This window comes from Thermobia domestica, chromosome 5 (assembly GCF_964235325.1).
Source record: "Thermobia domestica chromosome 5, izTheDome1.hap1.1, whole genome shotgun sequence".
NCBI classification, from domain to species: domain Eukaryota; kingdom Metazoa; phylum Arthropoda; class Insecta; order Zygentoma; family Lepismatidae; genus Thermobia; species Thermobia domestica.
The window spans coordinates 6,483,820-6,505,410 of NC_137458.1; the positions used below are offsets into that span (position 1 = coordinate 6,483,820).

The 21,591-nt window shown below is 37.8% G+C and overlaps 1 protein-coding gene across 2 annotated transcripts in view; it reads left to right on the top strand.

Annotated features, from left to right (window-relative positions):
* The window catches only part of 7B2 (Secretogranin_V domain-containing protein 7B2), a 129,791-nt gene that overhangs the window by 84,070 nt on the left and 24,130 nt on the right, over window positions 1–21,591 (top strand). For both annotated transcript variants that reach the window (XM_081758151.1, XM_081758152.1), the window contains exons 5-6: window positions 650–778; window positions 15,733–15,917. In XM_081758151.1, the coding sequence (XP_081614277.1) occupies window positions 650–778; window positions 15,733–15,917 (314 nt within the window). The remainder of the gene's footprint in view (window positions 1–649; window positions 779–15,732; window positions 15,918–21,591) is intronic.

The window sequence follows — 21,591 nt, forward strand, 5'->3', positions numbered from 1 at the left end:
CGAAAACTGGAACAAGAGCTCGCTAGACAATATTATTTTACACGTGATACCGTTATTATGACTCACTTATCCAGCCATTTAGAAAATTGGCATTTATTTTCGCGTTTATAAATGGCTTCGAACGGAAAGCTACTAGGTGACTCGTGATAACGGTACCTCATTCAAAATAATATTATCTTGGGCGCTCTTGTTCCACATTTCGAATATATTTTATCTGTTTGAAGGCATCACATAATTACTGTAAAATTAGCGGTATTTTAATTTCGCCATGATTAGGCCTCTTAAAATGTTAAAAGTGAGTTTCGTTTCACACTGTGAAGGTATAATAGACTTACTATGCGAATTCAGTATTGAAACTGAAAGTAGTAATAAGTTTCTACCACTTCCGGTTTTAGTAGGGATACAAGTATAGTGGTATCCAGGGGGTCTAGGGGGCCGGGCACCCCTAAATTTTTCCTGGTCCCCTAAAAGTTTTACAGTAGGCTTGCAAAAGAACTATAATATGGTGATGAACTATCATATGGTTAGATTGGCCCCCCCTAACTTCAGCCGCCCCCTTCAAGTTTTTGGGCTGACTATGGGCCTGGTGGCTAGTATATTAAACATTTGTATTTCTCGCTAAACAAAAGCTTTTCTTCTTCTTTCCTAGGTGGCGCTGGTGAAGGAAAACAACGTCTGAAACCAGATGGCACCATCAAGAATCAGAAGGAAGTAAAAACAGACGCTGTCTTACCCGCCTATTGCAATCCTCCAAACCCTTGTCCAGTTGGATATTCTGGTATGCAATACAGAAGACAATGTTTATTATTACTTAAATCTTGTTACAGAATACAGTGGCGTATTTAGAGGGGGGGCTTCCGGGCTTAAGCCCCCCCCGAAATCTTTCTTAGTATAGTAAAGTAAATGAAATATCTTGCAGAATTTTCACATTTCCAGGCAAGGCCCCCCACCTCGAAAGTTAGCAAAGCCCCTCCCGAAACAAAATCGTAAATACGCCACTGACAGAATATGTATATTTTAAACATTAAATTCAGTTCATTTAGCAAATAAATAACTAAGTATATTATTGTTACAAGGTGCAACTGGTCTAAATACCGAGCTGTATTAAAAACTCACTGCTAAAAGAGTTGAACTATTTTTCCGAATGACGTTTAATGGTATATTTCAATGAAACCAAGAAAACAACGAAAGCTGTAGTAAACTTGCATGTATAACAATGTTCCATTCCGAGTTTGCCAGTGTAATAGTGCACTATCTGGGTAATGGAAAAACGAGGCTTTCCCGGGTTTGGGTACAAAACCTCGCGGCCAGAACATCGGACCGAAACTTTGTCTGGCCAAAACCTCGCGGGCTAAAATCTCGTCTGGCTGAAAAATCGCCTGGCCAGAACCTCGCCGCCCAAAATCTCGCCGGGCCAAAACCTCATCCCCCAAAACCTCGTGGGCTAAAATCTTGGCTGGCTAAAAAATCGCCGTCGGAAACCTCGCGTTCCAAAATCTCACCTTGCCAAAACCCCGCGTCCCAAAATCTTGCCTTACGAAACTCTCGCCTGGTCAAAACTTCGCGGTCCCACCTTTAATTAGCTCTATCTCCGTAGTTTAGCGTTTCCGATCAAAGTCAAACATAAGTGTTTTCCTTGCTTTGAGGTCCTGAACGCACATGTGAAGTTTAACGTTTCTTTTATTCAGGTAGTCCCTATGATCAATCCCACTAATTACTTTTAATTAGCGCTACCGACATAATTAAGCGTTTCCGACCAAAACCGCATATAAACTTGTCCTTGTATTGAGGTCCTGAACACGTTATGTAAAGTTCGTAGCTTGTTTTATTCAATGTAATCACCCAAGACTTCAAATTCTAGAATTGGAGATTGTGAATTTGTTTTACATGTATATGTCGATTCATTTTAAACCCATCAATATTTTTGCGCTTTTAATCTCTAAAGTAAACATGTTACTTAAGTATTTTCCTGTTGTTGTTCTCCTACTTCTTCTTCTTCTTCTTCTTCTTCTTCTTCTTCTTCTTCTTCTTCTTATTATTATTATTATTATTATTATTATTATTATTATTATTATTATTATTAGTAGTAGTAGTAGTAGTAGTAGTAGTAGTAATAGTAGTAGTAGTAGTAGTAGTAGTAGTAATATAAGAGTAGAATTACATATCAAGAAACTCATTGGATAAATTTTATGGAGAGGTTTCATCTCAAAATGTTTAAGCCAAGCAAGATTTTAGTCCGCGAGGTTTTGAACGACGAGGTTTTTACCAGGCGAGACTTTGGCCCACGAGGTTCCGGGCAGAGAGGTTTTGGGGAGGCGTGATTCTGACTAGGTCAGATTTTATTCCGCGGGGTTTTGAACACGCGAGGTTTGGGGCGGCGAGGCTTTGCACACTACATGGTTTAGTCAGGCGAGATATTGGCCCGCGAGGTTTTGGGCAGCGAGGTTTTAGCCAAGCAAGGTTTCGGCACGGCGAGATTTTGGGCAGCGATGTTTAGGCCCCGAGATTTTGTCCGTATTCCGCTTTTACGATACGTCAGTCATATTTTGTAAAGTATCCTAACTCAGTAATTTTCAAAATATGCCACAGAGCGTTATTCAAGGGAATATTTAAGTTATTTATTACTAAACTTACAGGTGACTGGGACCTAGGTTTGCATCTAAATATATCAATTGAGGTTAAGAATTTTAGGAAACCTAAAAATGGATCAAAAGATTGCGATCTTGCCAATAATTAGTTTTTGTATCAGGGGTCACAAGTTTTTTGAACGGCCCCTAAATTGAGTTTTCGTATTTTCTACGGAATAAGCACGTCATACTGACTTAAGTAATAGTTTGGGTTTGATTACACTATATGTAGTTCTCCAGATACAAGATCTACAAGAAAATTTTTGATTGAAAAATATTGGATCTTCTGATCAAAAAAAAAAAAAAAAAAAAAAAAAGCACTTCATGCAAACGAGTTGTAATAAGAAAGTTCCACGGATGGCAGAAAAATTAGAGAAAATCGACAGATTCTCGGTTTTCTTACAAACGGTTTTGCATATATGCAATATCATAAATCATACTGTTAACAAATTTACTGTATAATATTACTAGGAATGCAATGGATATACCCGGTTGCAATGAAATGAGCTGAGCGAGCTTAAACTACGTAATCAGGAAGCGTTTTTCGGTGATTATTCCTCGATGGTACATCGGATTTTTTATTTCGACCTATGTTGTCACTCAGCACGACATACTCTATCAGCGTGCTAAGTTTGGTTGAGATCGGCCAAACGGTCTAGGAGTAAGCGTTTTTCGGTGATTATTCCTCGATGGTACATCGGATTTTTGATTTCAACCTATGTTGTCACTCAGCACGACATACTCTATCAGCGTGCTAAGTTTGGTTGAGATCGGCCAAACGGTCTAGGAGTAAGCGTTTTTCGGTCATTATTCCTCGATGGTACATTGGATTTTTGATTTCGACCTATGTTGTCACTCAGCACGACATACTCTATCAGTGTGCTAAGTTTGGTTGAGATCGGCCAAACGGTCTAGGAGTAAGCGTTTTTCGGTGATTATTCCTCGATGGTACATCGGATTTTTGATTTCGACCTATGTTGTAACTCAGCACGACATACTCTATCAGCGTGCTAAGTTTGGTTGAGATCGGCCAAACGGTCTAGGAGTAAGCGTTTTTCGGTCATTATTCCTCGATGGTACATTGGATTTTTGATTTCGACCTATGTTGTCACTCAGCACGACATACTCTATCAGCGTGCTAAGTTTGGTTGAGATCGGCCAAACGGTCTAGCAGTAAGCGTTTTTCGGTCATTATTCCTCGATGGTACATTGGATTTTTGATTTCGACCTATGTTGTCACTCAGCACGACATACTCTATCAGCGTGCTAAGTTTGGTTGAGATCGGCCAAACGGTCTAGGAGGAAGCGTTTTTCGGTGATTATTCCTCGATGGTACATTGGATTTTTGATTTCGACCTATGTTGTCACTCAGCACGACATACTCTATCAGCGTGCTAAGTTTGGTTGAGATCGGCCAAACGGTCTAGGAGGAAGCGTTTTTCGGTGATTATTCCTCGATGGTACATTGGATTTTTGATTTCGACCTATGTTGTCACTCAGCACGACATACTCTATCAGCGTGCTAAGTTTGGTTGAGATCGGCCAAACGGTCTAGGAGTAAGCGTTTTTCGGTCATTATTCCTCGATGGTACATTGGATTTTTGATTTCGACCTATGTTGTCACTCAGCACGACATACTCTATCAGCGTGCTAAGTTTGGTTGAGATCGGCCAAACGATCTAGGAGTAAGCGTTTTTCGGTGATTATTCCTCGATGGTACATCGGATTTTTGATTTCGACCTATGTTGTCACTCAGCACGACATACTCTATCAGCGTGCTAAGTTTGGTTGAGATCGGCCAAACGGTCTAGGAGTAAGCGTTTTTCGGTGATTATTCCTCGATGGTACATTGGATTTTTGATTTCGACCTATGTTGTCACTCAGCACGACATACTCTATCAGCGTGCTAAGTTTGGTTGAGATCGGCCAAACGGTCTAGGAGTAAGCGTTTTTCGGTGATTATTCCTCGATGGTACATCGGATTTTTGATTTCGACCTATGTTGTCACTCAGCACGACATACTCTATCAGCGTGCTAAGTTTGGTTGAGATCGGCCAAACGGTCTAGGAGGAAGCGTTTTTCGGTGATTATTCCTCGATGGTACATTGGATTTTTGATTTCGACCTATGTTGTCACTCAGCACGACATACTCTATCAGCGTGCTAAGTTTGGTTGAGATCGGCCAAACGGTCTAGGAGGAAGCGTTTTTCGGTCATTATTCCTCGATGGTACATTGGATTTTTGATTTCGACCTATGTTGTCACTCAGCACGACATACTCTATCAGCGTGCTAAGTTTGGTTGAGATCGGCCAAACGGTCTAGGAGTAAGCGTTTTTCGGTCATTATTCCTCGATGGTAGATTGGATTTTTGATTTCGACCTATGTTGTCACTCAGCACGACATACTCTATCAGCGTGCTAAGTTTGGTTGAGATCGGCCAAACGGTCTAGGAGTAAGCGTTTTTCGGTCATTATTCCTCGATGGTACATCGGATTTTTGATTTCGACCTATGTTGTCACTCAGCACGACATACTCTATCAGCGTGCTAAGTTTGGTTGAGATCGGCCAAACGGTCTAGGAGTAAGCGTTTTTCGGTCATTATTCCTCGATGGTACATTGGTTTTTTGATTTCGACCTATGTTGTCACTCAGCACGACATACTCTATCAGCGTGCTAAGTTTGGTTGAGATCGGCCAAACGATCTAGGAGTAAGCGTTTTTCGGTGATTATTCCTCGATGGTACATTGGATTTTTGATTTCGACCTATGTTGTCACTCAGCACGACATACTCTATCAGCGTGCTAAGTTTGGTTGAGATCGGCCAAACGGTCTAGGAGTAAGCGTTTTTCGGTCATTATTCCTCGATGGTACATTGGATTTTTGATTTCAACCTATGTTGTCACGATGGTACATTGGATTTTTTGATTTCGACCTACGTTGTCACTCAGCACGACATACTCTATCAGCGTGCTGACAAATGCAGAGTGCTCGATGGTACATTGGATTTTTGATTTCGACCTACGTTGTCACTCAGCACGACATACTCTATCAGCGTGCTAAGTTTGGTTGAGATCGGCCAAACGATCTAGGAGTAAGCGTTTTTCGGTGATTATTCCTCGATGGTACATTGGATTTTTGATTTCGACCTATGTTGTCACTCAGCACGACATACTCTATCAGCGTGCTAAGTTTGGTTGAGATCGGCCAAACGGTCTAGGAGTAAGCGTTTTTCGGTCATTATTCCTCGATGGTACATTGGATTTTTGATTTCGACCTATGTTGTCACTCAGCACGACATACTCTATCAGCGTGCTAAGTTTGGTTGAGATCGGCCAAACGGTCTAGGAGTAAGCGTTTTTCGGTCATTATTCCTCGATGGTACATTGGATTTTTGATTTCAACCTATGTTGTCACTCAGCACGACATACTCTATCAGCGTGCTAAGTTTGGTTGAGATCGGCCAAACGGTCTAGGAGTAAGCGTTTTTCGGTGATTATTCCTCGATGGTACATTGGATTTTTGATTTCGACCTACGTTGTCACTCAGCACGACATACTCTATCAGCGTGCTAAGTTTGGTTGAGATCGGCCAAACGGTCTAGGAGTAAGCGTTTTTCGGTGATTATTCCTCGATGGTACATCGGATTTTGATTTCGACCTATGTTGTCACTCAGCACGACATACTCTATCAGCGTGCTAAGTTTGGTTGAGATCGGCCAAACGGTCTAGGAGGAAGCGTTTTTTGGTGATTATTCCTCGATGGTACATCGGATTTTTGATTTCGACCTATGTTGTCACTCAGCACGACATACTCTATCAGCGTGCTAAGTTTGGTTGAGATCGGCCAAACGGTCTAGGAGTAAGCGTTTTTCGGTCATTATTCCTCGATGGTACATTGGATTTTTGATTTCGACCTATGTTGTCACTCAGCACGACATACTCTATCAGCGTGCTAAGTTTGGTTGAGATCGGCCAAACGGTCTAGGAGTAAGCGTTTTTCGGTCATTATTCCTCGATGGTACATTGGATTTTTGATTTCGACCTATGTTGTCACTCAGCACGACATACTCTATCAGCGTGCTAAGTTTGGTTGAGATCGGCCAAACGGTCTAGGAGTAAGCGTTTTTCGGTGATTATTCCTCGATGGTACATTGGATTTTTGATTTCGACCTATGTTGTCACTCAGCACGACATACTCTATCAGCGTGCTAAGTTTGGTTGAGATCGGCCAAACGGTCTAGGAGTAAGCGTTTTTCGGTGATTATTCCTCGATGGTACATCGGATTTTGATTTCGACCTATGTTGTCACTCAGCACGACATACTCTATCAGCGTGCTAAGTTTGGTTGAGATCGGCCAAACGGTCTAGGAGTAAGCGTTTTTCGGTCATTATTCCTCGATGGTACATTGGATTTTTGATTTCGACCTTTGTTGTCACTCAGCACGACATACTCTATCAGCGTGCTAAGTTTGGTTGAGATCGGCCAAACGGTCTAGGAGGAAGCGTTTTTCGGTCATTATTCCTCGATGGTACATTGGATTTTTGATTTCGACCTATGTTGTCACTCAGCACGACATACTCTATCAGCGTGCTAAGTTTGGTTGAGATCGGCCAAACGGTCTAGGAGGAAGCGTTTTTCGGTCATTATTCCTCGATGGTACATTGGATTTTTGATTTCGACCTATGTTGTCACTCAGCACGACATACTCTATCAGCGTGCTAAGTTTGGTTGAGATCGGCCAAACGGTCTAGGAGTAAGCGTTTTTCGGTCATTATTCCTCGATGGTAGATTGGATTTTTGATTTCGACCTATGTTGTCACTCAGCACGACATACTCTATCAGCGTGCTAAGTTTGGTTGAGATCGGCCAAACGGTCTAGGAGTAAGCGTTTTTCGGTCATTATTCCTCGATGGTACATTGGATTTTTGATTTCGACCTATGTTGTCACTCAGCACGACATACTCTATCAGCGTGCTAAGTTTGGTTGAGATCGGCCAAACGGTCTAGGAGTAAGCGTTTTTCGGTCATTATTCCTCGATGGTACATTGGATTTTTGATTTCGACCTATGTTGTCACTCAGCACGACATACTCTATCAGCGTGCTAAGTTTGGTTGAGATCGGCCAAACGGTCTAGGAGTAAGCGTTTTTCGGTGATTATTCCTCGATGGTACATTGGATTTTTGATTTCGACCTATGTTGTCACTCAGCACGACATACTCTATCAGCGTGCTAAGTTTGGTTGAGATCGGCCAAACGGTCTAGGAGTAAGCGTTTTTCAGTCATTATTCCTCGATGGTACATTGGATTTTTGATTTCGACCTATGTTGTCACTCAGCACGACATACTCTATCAGCGTGCTAAGTTTGGTTGAGATCGGCCAAACGGTCTAGGAGGAAGCGTTTTTCGGTGATTATTCCTCGATGGTACATCGGATTTTTGATTTCGACCTATGTTGTCACTCAGCACGACATACTCTATCAGCGTGCTAAGTTTGGTTGAGATCGGCCAAACGGTCTAGGAGGAGTTCGCGGACAACCAAACGGCTAACCCGAGTATAAGAGCTTCGCTTCGCTCAGCTCAATAAAATACCCAAAATAAATTGACAAAGATTATTATTATTTATTTTATTTATTATTATTTATTTTAATTAAATATTTTAATTATTATTTATTTTTGAGTATTTGTAATGTAAGTATTTTTCTAGGGGAAATCAAAACGGTAGTTTATTCTTGCAAGTATTTCTTTTTGTTTGTTTGTTTGTTTGTATAATTGTCCCACAAATAACTCAGAGGGATTTTGTTTATAAAATATAAATAAATATTTCATTAAGAATCTTATAACTCGATCTGTCATTTTTTATTGACAAAATCCATAAGGAGCTTCTATGGATGATCTTTTTCACACAATTTTCTTGAATATACGTCCCTGGCTATTTTCTTCATATTTTCCATAAATAAAAAAAAAAAAAATCATCAATTACTCTATAATGTGACGCAAAACATTTCTTCTGGAAAATTACAAAATTGAAAGTTATTTGTGATGATGAGATTTTATCGAACGATTTTCTCAAATTTCACACGACTTCGTTCATGATTTATATATTTCGTTAATAACGCTAAAATATTCATAAATCATTTCTCTTGAAAAAAAATCACAGGGGGTCGTTTATTCTAAGGGCGTTTTAATCAACCAATTTTTTCAAAAATTGCTCAGCTGATTTTGTTCATATTCCATAAAAAAATGTTAATAACTTTATATTATCCCCCTGAATCCAAGGGCGCCCATGTTGTGGTTTCCAAGCGGGGGCAAGTATAAGCAACGTTTCAAATATAGTTTCAAATTTTGCTGTAACTAATGTAAAAATTCTATTGGGCTTTCGATATTCCCAAGTACAATTTCTACTTAAGGGGAGCAAGCGCGTCACCTTACCCCCCTGAGAGGCGCCCTTGCCTGAAACTATTTATTTAAAAATAATGAAAACTCACAAACACACAAGAGGTAGTCAACTTTGAAGAGATTTATTTTTACATGCAGCTTTACCAAAAATTACTCAGACAAGTTTTTCATAATTCAAAAATAAAATATTTCATTAACAGTCCTATAGTATGACGTAAGTCGTTTCTCTCAAGATGTCCACAAGAGGTACTTTATTCCACAGGTGGACCTAGAAAATAACAACTGGATGGTCAACCAGAGCCCAGACTGTCATAAATATATCATGAATTTATTGTAAACTTTCAAAAAAAAAAAAATATATAAATAATAATCAAAAAACTCGGCCCTAGGATAAATCTGCCTCTGGTTTATGCTTGAAGGTATTTTTATTTCTCGGACAGGTTTCTTCAGGTTCGCACGGTTCATTTTGTTTATACACGTATTTCATAAACAAACCTTTAATTTGGCGTAACTCTTCTTTTCTCAAAATGTCCACAAGGGGTAGTTTGTATTTGGGATGTTTTTTCAGATTTTTTAAAATAAAAAAATATTTAAACAATTTTTTCAACTTTTGCAAATAAACAGAATACTAACTCTACAGCATGGAACATGTCATTTAAAGTGAAAAAATAGGGGCCGCGTTGGCTCAGCGGTAGAGCCTTCACCTCTGGTGCATGCGGTCCTTGGTTCGATCCCAGCTCACGCCAAGTAAACTTCGTAGTGTGCAAACATCATGTGCATGGGTTTCCTCGGGGTTCTCCCGTTTTCTTCCACTTTCTTCATTTCATTCATTTCTTAACATCATCGTCTGCTTTAGTCTAGCCAGCATAAGAGTGGGACGTAAAACTTAAAGATTTCTTCCACTTCATTCCAAGTGAAAAATCGATAACTAGTATTTTAGTCTTGGATGTGAGGTTTTTTCGAAGTTCTCCAAAGTACCTACACGTATTATGCTTTAGCTCGTATTTTGTAAATAAATGTTTTAATAATAACTGAAGGGTAACCTAATTTAATCTAATAAATAAGAACGAGAAAGTTCAGTGTGGTGGTCCGTATCTTTTATATCTTTTTAAATAACCTATGCATTTTAATGGATTCCTCGAATATTTAATTAACCCTTTTCCGACTGTCGGGACTTTTAGTCCCACTTTCTTTGTTCATACATTATTTCTCCTGTGTGCATTATAATGTCGAAGCCTATTGGCTTGACGGGATTCCTGAGTCCCCTTTCCCCTCAGCATTGTTGAGCAACAATAGAAGCAAAATTTAGTTCTATATAGTGTAATGTACTCTGAATTTACTATCATATCAAATTATAGTAACAAAAACATAATTCTTTTAGAAAAGAGTTTTATATACAGCTTTTATAGTTTGAAATGGTAAAGAGCATTTCTACTTGCCTACACTTGCATATTCCAGGTTAAGAAAGAGCAATTAAATAATATTTGGTGCGAAAGAAATTGTGGTAAAAGCAAGGTGACCAGACCGTTTTAGCCGGGACAGTCCCTTATTTTCAACCGTTGTCCCGGTTTTTTCTGATTCTGAAACGGGACGCCTAAATGTCCCGTTTTTAAGCAAACATGACCCAGGTGTCCCGTAATTATTATTCAAAATATAAATGGTCAATGCTAATTCTACACTCTTCCGTACCAACACTCATTGGGACAGGAGCGGATCCAGAAGTGGGGCAATCGCCCCCCCCCAGAGGAGGAAACTTTCTTATTTTATATATATAAATAAAACCCATCCCAAAGTTTGGAACCCTTAAAAATAGCAGTATGAGAACCTACCGCCCCTCCCCAGAAGTCGGTCCTGGATCCGCCCCTGCATTGGGAAGGTTCAACCGTGCCTAGAACTTCTGAATATTCAAATGAGAATTGAGTGTTCTGTGGTTCAAGTGGGAATTGAGTGGGAATTCTGAGTGTTGAAGTAGTTAAAAGTATTGTTGGGTAGTACTTAAGTTAGAAACGCTGTGTTATTATTCTTACTTGTGTATTTTTTTAAATTGAAAACACTGCTGAGTCCCAAAATGCAATGTGGTAGTCACGCCCCCCGGTCGCCGATTCGTATGCGTCCCGTTTTTGAAAGTAAAAGTTCTGGTCACCTTGGGTAAAAGAACTCAAAAGGTCGGTAAAGAAAATTAGTACATATTGCCCTACTAAAAATCTCAACAATTTACAACATATATCTGCTCATTCATTGTAGAAGGCGACAGCACAAATTTCCAGGAACCTTGGCCAATTATTGAGTTGTTTTGAGCAGATTGATAACTGTTACAAAAACACGACTCTATCTATTGTTGCTTTTATTTTTGTGTTAAACATTCTAATAATAATTCTAAGCGGGAATGACTTCTATACTTCCTCTTGTTTTACCCATTTTTTGTGTATGTGAATAAAGAAAATTCCAATTTTAGCAGCTCGCGAAATAAAATTCTTATAAAATGAGGTATAAAATTTATATTTTGCAGTATTCATTACATAAATCATTCGTTGTTAATATTAAGAGCAACGAGGATACTTAAAATGAGTTTGCTCTTTTAATATATATCTTTTTTAAAATGTTCATTAATATTTTAACACATAAGACGAAAGCAATTGACGTAACAGGTCTTTGTGATCCTGAGCCGCTCCAGTGCCATCTGTTAGCGACCGTAAGGTATTGCGCTGTGAAAATGAGGGAATTTCCTGCAAAACTGTGTTATCTTGTAGTCTACAATTTTATTTCAAAACGACACAAATGACTGTACATTACTGTAAAGTAGACGAAAATCATAGAAATTCTACTCCCAGTAGACGAAAATCATAGAAAAACTGGATAATATTCTAGCAAAAATCGAACAAGACGGACTGTTAAGTAGCCATGGTGACCAACTATTTGGAGAAATCTAGCTACAAAAAGATTTTTAAAAAATAGCTCAATATTTCAGTGTCATATGATCTGACTGAAAAAGAACATTTACTCGATCGAATAGATAGAAATTCGATCGAGTAAATGTTCTTTTTCAGTCAGATCATATGACACTGAAATTAATGACGCTATTTATTTAATTAATACTTATCTTGTAGCTAGATTTCCCTCGAAAATACGTTGGTACAACATCGGCTCACCCTCTAACAGTCCGTCTTGTTCGACCTCTTTTTGATAGAATACCTCCTATCCAGTTTTTCTCATGCATTTTCGTCTTGGCGAGTGAAGATCGTAGGCTACTTAGAATGGCTAAGAAAACAGTACACAGCGAAGCCTGAAATAGTTCAATGTGGCAACGCTGTCCGCATCCAACCATTGAAGAATCTCGACCACAGAAACTAGTCTCTCCTCTATCGAGGGAGGTAATTGAAAACACACGTCAACAGCAGCGCCAGCAAGGACATATTTAAAATAGAAATCACGAGTGATGAGAATTGGACGGCAACAATGTGCGAGGAAGATCGAGGTCGAGACAAGAAGTAGTTTCACAGTTTGTGGCAAAACCCATACGACATCCACGAAGGTTGTTCTGTGCCTTTGGTGGGATTGGAAGGGTATCACACATCACGAACTAAAGCCATGGGGACGAACGATAGACTGGGACTTGTACTGTTCATATTATTAATGTAAGTGCAACCAGCAATTTAAAGAAAATGGTTAACAGAAAAGGTGTCGTATACTATGCTGACAACACCAAATCCCGTACAACTTTAGCGATCCATCAGAAATTGAGACAATTTGGCTGGGAGGATTTTTAATGCATGTATAGCCTGGCACAATCAGACTATTATGTCTTTCTTTCTCTGTAGAACTCTCTAAATGATTTTGAGAGTTAGTGTACGGAGACCTGTGGAAACCAAGAGTCACATTTTTTTACTAGAAAAATCAGGCCAATATCCATGGGGTGCACAACGGGCTGTAGTCATACATTTTTACTGGCTCACTAAAATTTTCACCGTCGGCTTGCAAATGAACTATAATATGGTTGGACTGGCTTCCGTAACTTTTACCGGCCCCCATACATATTTGGGCTGGCAACGGGCCTGCCGGAAGCGACAAAAGTTCTATAGTGACAGAATATGATGTCGGAGAAATGACAGGTCATCGAACAAAATGGCGCCCATGGTTTCATGATTTAGTTTCGAATTACAATAAATGTATTCTTCACTTTATCCGGAAAAAGGCTCAATAATGTTTAGACAACCTAACAGTTTGTGTAATTTACTTATAAGCAGTATTCAAGTGAATAGATTCATACATTCGGTAACTCACTCGCCTGTCAGAAGCACAGATCAGTATGTACAATCTCATGCGGTAAGAATTAATTACAGTATGTTTCTACTATGTTCAGCACGTATCCGTAAAACTGTAATTTAAAGTGTTTACAAAGTAATATGGAAAGTCTAGGTTTAATTAAAACCGTAGCAACCAACGTTGGATAGTAGCGCGGTCCTGTGTGTGATCATCGTAAACCGGAAGTAATTTTGTATGAATTGATTTGGCTGATCACCGGTTTTGAACAGGAGTTCCATTACAGATCGTTCTTGGGTCCTGATGTGTACTTCGATGTTCCTTGTAGTTTAAATAATAGGTGAAAATAATAGGAAACAACGGTGTAATTAATAGGAAACAATGGTATAAATAATGGCAAACAACGGTGTAAATAATAGGAAACAACGGTGTAAATAATAGATGTAAATAATAGGAAACAACGGTGTAAATAATAGGAAACAACGATGTAAATAATAGGTATAAATAATAGGAAACAATGGTGTAAATAATAGAAAACGACAATTATTACCATTTTAAAGCCAGTAAGTTCACCTAAAATTTTATAGTCATATTGCAAATAAAAATAATAAAACCATCGGTGCAAAGTTATTTAAACGCTCTTCCTATGTTATTCTTGTGGTCCACTTAATTTTTTTTTTTTAAAAAAAGAAAAAAGTAGAAAGGAGAGCGCAATGAGTATTACAGCTAAACAAACTCTTAGATATGTTTACTATTAGGATCACGCCTAGGCATTATAAGAATGTAATGTTCGTACATCTGTCTGTCCGTTAATCCACACGATAACTCTTAAACATACGCTGAATTGTTGAACTTTTTCGTTAATGGAGTCAATCCGCTAACATCTTAAAGAGTAACGGTGGCTATTGAAATTTCATTTAAGATCCATAACATTCTCTAGCTTCTATGCAACCTCCACAGTAACAAAGAAATGTTGGTTGCCTATAATACAACGATAATTTGTTTTTCATGTAATTATGTCGACCGAGTTCGTTAATGGAGTCAATCCGTTAACATCTTAACGGATAACGGTGATATTAACGGTGGCTGCACATATCTCGCATGGAGTCGCATCTTATATATATAAAAAATGTGTTGAGGTTAGAATTTCTTGAGATTTTGTGATTAAACCTCGAAACATACTTAAGGTTAAAACTTTATATACTTGGAGTATGAGAGGGTATATACCTCACATACTTGGGGACTGATAAAGTATATAAAATCTAGATTGTTCTTGTTGTTTGGTATCAGTTTAAACTCAAGGTATGATAGGATATATAAAGGCTTGAATGTTGTTGCTGTTGTTTGGTATCAGATTCACTTTAGAGGTATGTTAGGGTATATAAATCCTAGAGTCTTGTTGTTATTTGGTATCAATTTAATCTCAGGGGTATGATAGAGCATATAAAGCCGACAATGTTGTCATTATCAGGTATCAGTTTAACAGAGTGACCAAAAAAAACCCTCCAATATTTGAAAATTGATTAAGAGGGAAAGTATAGAAATTTGTTTATATATAAACATATAGAAATTTATATAAACATATAGAAATTTGTTTATTAAAAACAATCAATTGTATTGAAATCAATTTCTTTATTATGATTTGATTTACTCTTGTTATATTGTGTGTTGAAATAATTTACCAATTGGCAATACAGTTATTATATTATCAATAATGCTCAAGGAAACCTCTCACTTTTTGATAAACTGTAGCACTTTTAGTGGAGGGGAGGGAGGAGTGGGAGTTGTCGCTTCCGCTCACCATTTTCCTGCTATTTTCAGTCGTCATTTTGCTTTGGTGAGGAGCTCGTCGCGCTTAAGCAGGCAAAATATTTTTCTAAAGCTGTAGTCTTGCAGAAGCAGCACTGAGTCGAGAATTTCTAAATATCAGGTTTAGAGTTTTTTTTTTTTTTTAAAAAAAATAAACTTATCTAGCCTACCTAAAAATGCTCGTACACATCCTGAGAGTGTTGAGGCTGTGAGATGGTATGTTTTACATTACCCGAAACGTTCTCCAAGGAAACATGTTGCAGCTATTGCACTTCCTAGGGTGAGTATAAGATGGATTTTAGAAGAAGGCCTGCAGTTTTAGCTATTTCACCCAAACTGTTTTCAATATTAATCTATATGTTTGAACAAGCAAGTTTCTACCTGGAATGCGGTTTGTTGTATTAGACTTTAAAATGTAGGAGGATTTTTGGTCATCCTATGTAACTTTTTTTTTGGTTAAATCCTCCGAAATATTAATGAGCTTAAGACCCCACATAGTTGGTGTGTGATTGCATATTAATATTAGAGTATTGTTATTGGGCATAAATTCATTCATTCGTAATTTTTGTGTGATCTTCTTTACTGACTTTACCACAATTTATCATTTATTTATTTATTTATTTATTTATTTATTGTAGCGGAAGATGGTTGCCTAGAGGATTTCGAAAACACTGCTGCTTTCAGCCGCGAATATCAAGCTGCGCAAGATTGCATGTGTGACACAGAACATATGTTTGATTGCCCAAGCTCAGGTCATGATCTGGAAAGAGGTCACTCAGGAGATGACCTTTCTGGATTAGATCGTATTTTGGAAAAGTTTAAGGTAGGAAACTTTAATTCAACATACATTTCTGAAGGTACTGGACATTTAAAAAAGAAAGATGATTTTGTCATAAAATTGGAAATTTGGCACATTTAGTAATCAAAGTAGGATTAGATTATAAGAAACAGGCGTGAGCCCAGGAAGTTTTATTGGTAGGGAACCCGGTCCCAAATTAGGGTGGAGGAAGGGTCCAACACTACAAAGCACTAGATTTATGTAGCGTTGAACTAATGTTATTTTATACCCGAGAAAACGATAAGTATTTTTCAAGTACTTCTACTTATATTCTCACAATAATTACAGAACGAAATTGTTTCTAAAGGAAAGAGAGTTCAGAATATAGTATCAGATCAAATCTTTAAGATAAAGCAATCATTCATCTGGTAAAGACAGTGCAGCTTGTTTAGATAATTATATTTAAAAAGTACAAATGTATATCGAGTTACTAATACTAGATGGGATAAGGGCCTGGAAGTCCCCCACGAGAGCAGCCCTGGTGCTGACAGAACACAAAAGTGTTTTCTTTTAATAGAGTTGTGAAGTTTGGGGGCTTTAGGATTAGTGGACCCAGGGCCGGCTCTACCATATGTACATGTGCCTCTGCACGGGGTGGCAAGTTTCGAGTGGCGAAAAAGTCTGTCATAACGATAGTATTTAAAATTAATATTTCAAGTTGGAAACAGACTTCATGATGATGGTGGTTAAATTTACAAAGCTGACCTAATATTTGAATACTACATTTATAAATCATGTTTAGGTCGCATTAGTTTAACATCACATAAACAGTACTAAAGCAAATGGCCAAACAAATCCCAGCATGAATTGCTTGAATGTTGTCAAATACAAGAACTCAATTCTCGAACAGTAGAGAACGCCTGTTCCATTTAGATAGTTCTCACAGTTTTGATATGAAAACTAGTCTTATCTTTGTCACAAACAAGTTCCTTATCATTAAAGGTGGAAACGAGTTTCTTCAAATTTTCTAACAGATGTAGAAGGAAAATCAAGAAAGAAAGACAAAAGAGCAAGTTACATTGAAATTGCAAACTGATACATTGAGATTGAAGCTCGATATTTGAATTCTATGAAAATTATTACCATGTTTCCTCTGCAGATGTGTTTGCTTTATCTTTCAGTAACATAATATAATATTATTTATTAGGGGGGTCGAAAAATTCGAAATTTGAGAATCCCTTTGCGGTAGTGCGGAAAAGTTGTGCCTGCATGTAAGTATTACCCCTGCAGAAATTCAGAAACTTAGGATAATATCTTCTGTTCTGGCAAGGCCTATGAAATTTCGAAAATTAGGTAAAAAAAATAGGCAAAATCTAAAATTTTGTAAATTTGAATAGAATCTTAGGCTCTTTCGCGGTAGTGCTGAAAAGTTACACCTACGTATAGGTATAACCTGTGAAAAATTTCAAAACCCTAGAATCATATCTTATGTTCTGGCAGGGGGTGCAAAATTTTGAAAATTCATTGAAAACTTCACAACATTTATCTTTTTAATTTTTTTTAAATACTATACATTTATCACATCATATTTCATGGTAGTAATGAGATGTTACGTTTACATATGTTTAACTACTATAGAAAGTTTCAGAACCGTAGAATAACATTTTCTCTTCTGCAGTTGGCCTGAACTTGCATATTTTTTCTTACTAGTACATAAACCATATTTTTTTAAATTACAATAACTCATTTGTTTCAAGTAAAGCAGCAACATTTTATAACTTCAGAGTTATTACATTTCAAATCTTTCATTCATACAAATATCTGACAGATTAGAATGTTAGTGTTTATGTTTTAACAAGCAGAAAAATAAACGAATACCTTATAAAACTTATGGACTTGCAATTTTAAGTTTGTGAAATTTTTTCGCGAAGGTTTCACAGTTCACATTTTATACTGACCCTTGAACCTGAATGATGTCATACTTTTTCTGGATTTCAAGGTAGTCCGAATGAAGTCGTCACAGTTTCCATGACCGAAAACTTTCATGGAGGCCTCCGTAACTAGTTGCACAGTTCCTTCCACAGCTTGCGTGTGGCATGGGAAGTCAGTGAATGAGCATTCAGTTGGAACCTCTTCTTGCAACACGGTTTGCAAATCCTGGGATGTTATGTTATTCAAGACTGGTGGTGGGATCACTTGGGTTGCCTGCCAGTTGATCATGTAAATGTAGTCTTTAGCTTCAAAATTTATTTTAGGAATGTTTAATTTGCGAACACCATCAGATTCACCTGTTGCTTCAAATTCTCTGGCTCTGGCTTTTATAACTCTTCGAACGCAAGTGCTCGAAATATGCTCTTTCATCAATTAGCATCGCAACCATAATGTTTTCTGGAGGTGCAACGAAAACCTTTCCCGAAATCACATTGTCGATTACGTTGAGGTGAGTTTTGTCCAAATATCTAGAGGTCACAATGAATTGGTGAACGTGTCGAGCTCCATCCTTAATTGAATGTTAGACTTTGATACGGAACATACACTCTCATAATGAACTCCACTATGGTGTTTAGGCTGTACGAAGGTTTCGTTGTGGAAACATACAGCCGTAAGATCCTGTTCGCTATTGTCAACCAGCGAGAAGCGTTTGGTGGCCCTGGATCGCGTTTTGCTAAATCTGCTGAACAGATTTATCAGGAAACGGCAAAAACAATATCCATCAGATGTTTTTGATCCTTGCTAGCAATGGATGGTTCGATTGAAGGCAAGGCAGAATAAATTGTCTCATATATTACTAATTGAAGCTGTTCGCAGCCGTCCAAAGACTTTCCAATGCTGCCAGAGTAGAACAAGGGCTAGAAGTGGGGCCATCAAAGAACTGGAACAAGTGACGTAGGGGTAATTCATTAAAATGAAGGAGGCAAACAGCCCATTAAACAGGTTTGCCTAACTTCAATTCAAGGCGGCGCAGTACTCCATTATGGACTCCTGTATTCACCGGTGTTCCATCACAACCAAGTAGAATAAAGCTGTTGAGAGCTCCAAGCACCTCTGTTGTGATATAGTTGATAATACTTTCCGAAATGTCCAGACTGGATCTAGAGGTAGGTGTAACGTGTCCAACGTGGAAAGAGGTTCTTCACAAGAGAATAATATTCTTCTATTAATGTTCTCTGAAGTACTTCTCGCCAAGATTTTGTCTTGACAATGTGTTATGAAGTCGACCATTAAAGTAAAGACCTAAAATAGGACCACATGCGTTTTCCAAACTCTCACTTTTAAGTTTTTTCATAGTTCGAGATCGTTTTTTTTTTTATTTATTTATTTTATTTTGCTCTTGTCAACCACTAACGTTGTATCCGATCTGCTGATTAGGCCTACGTCGTGCAAAACACCTGTGGCTATTGCAGCAATAGCGTGAAGCAATACCCCGAACTTTTGAATTTATATGGCGGTATGTGTAAGCTTCAGTACCATTTGGGACGACGCTGTTCGAGGCAAGAAACGTGCACTTGTACCGACGTCCACCTCCATTTTGTTTGCGTCTTCTTCCTCTGAGGATGTTGAATTTGTTCTTGTGAATTGCATATCCTGGTCCGATAACGATGAACCATGAAACAAGCTGATTGAGGCATTACTTTCAGAATTACAAAGAAAACCATTTTACTTTCTATTGAGACGCTTTTGAACTTTCCTCGTTTCTTGAACATCGACCGGGCCGATACATATTAGTCGCTTTGTTCTTTGATCGGTCAGAAATGCCTGTTCCTTTATTATCCCAGAGTTCTGAAATTTATTATAGTTCTTAAATATATGTAAACGCAACTTTTCGTTACTACCATGAAAGATTCTGTGATAAATGTATAGTATTAAAAAGTAATAGAAAAGATAAATGTTGTAAATTTTTCAACGAATTTTCAAAATTTTGCGCCCCCTGCCACAACATAAGATATGAGTTTACGGTTTTGAAATTTCGCAAAGATAATACCTACATGTAGGTGCAACTTTTCCGCATCACTCCGATAGGGCCTACGATTCTATTGAAAATTTACAAAATTTTAGATTTTACCTATTGTTTACCAAATTTTCGAAACTTCAGAAACCTTGCCAGAACAGAAGCAGCAAGATGAATGGTTTGTGAAAATATGGAGGATCTTCTTCATTTCTGCATACTCAAACGAAACTCGTCGTACTTCTAATGGTGACAATCCATAAAAGAGGTTGTCCATGAGCTCTATACTTTCAGTGAGTAATTGTTCATCTGCACTGGAAAACACAGGACCATGGCATAGTTTTGGTTGACCTCTTGCTCCACTCAATTTTCGGTCTCGTTGTGTAGTGCATGGAATGTTGAACTGTCTGCTAGCAGCTCCTACTGAATGCCCTTTGTCGACAAAAGCTGTAGCCTTCTGAAGCTGTTCATCTAACCAGCTTCCTCGGTTCGTTTACCTAGTCCATCTTCCAGGTATCTGTAACAAGCAATAGAAAAATCATAACTCTGGGTGATTGTATTAAATAAATAAACTTATTTACAATATGTATGATGTTTAATATTTAAAATAATGTTAGTGAGCACAAGTTACCTGATCTAGGCTCCCTCACACGTTTTATCGGCATTACTCCATCATATAATCACACGGATATTTCAACCTAGAGCAAAATTTAGAATACCGAAAAACTAGTTAGATTAAATAAGATGTGTTTAAGTGAGTCCTAAAGTAAAGTCCAAGTAGGAAAACAACTATCCACGAGCTTTCATGTTGAGAATGATCTGAAACAAAGAGATGAGTTGTTGCAATTATTTTTCAATTTTGTTCTCGAGTACGCTATAAAGAAAATCAAAGATAGCAACCAGGGCCTAGAGCTGAATGGTATTCACAAGGTTATGGCGTGTGCTGATGCTATAAATCTGTTAGGGGTGATAGGAGGACAATCGAAAGAAATGCAGAGGTCTTGCTAAACGCTTGCAGAGACATGGGTTTAGAAGTAAATGCAGAGAAAACTAAATGCATGGAGGTTCGCCGAGATCGTAATACGGCAAACTATGGATGCGTTAAAATATCGAATAATACTTTTGATAAAGTGAATACTTTCAAATATCTAGGATCAATATTAACAGAACAAAACCTTATCCACAAAGAAATTAAATGGCGTCTGAAAGCAGGGAATTATTGTTATTATTCAGTTCAAAATCTCTTGTCGTTGCAAATTTTGTTGAGGAATGTGAACTTAAAATAGAGGGTGTCTCAAAAGTCCAATGACATAGGCTAACTGAGTTACTATCAGAGTTACAACAAACTGTAATAGGGGAAACCGTGTCCAAATAAGACGTTTTCAATCAAAAGTGAATGATTTTTTTTTTAAAAAATCGGACAAGCCGTTTGGGCTGCACACTAGGGTGGGCCGGAAAAAATATTTTTTCTTTGAAACGCTACAGTGATGAAATCTTGCCTCTATGGTAGATAAATGAAATGCAATAGAAATATATTTTTTGTTTACGTCTGGCGGTAGCGCAACGACCCTAAACTTTGAAAAAATATACGATTTTCATAACTTTTCCAATACATGGAGAAAATTCAAGTAACTTCTATAACAACTACCTATAGTCATATTTCAATAGAGAAAATTATAGAAAAGATAAATAAATGGAAAAGGAATACATTTTACAATTTATTAGTAGTGTATTACACTTATAAAAACACTTAGAAAAAGACAAATTTTCATC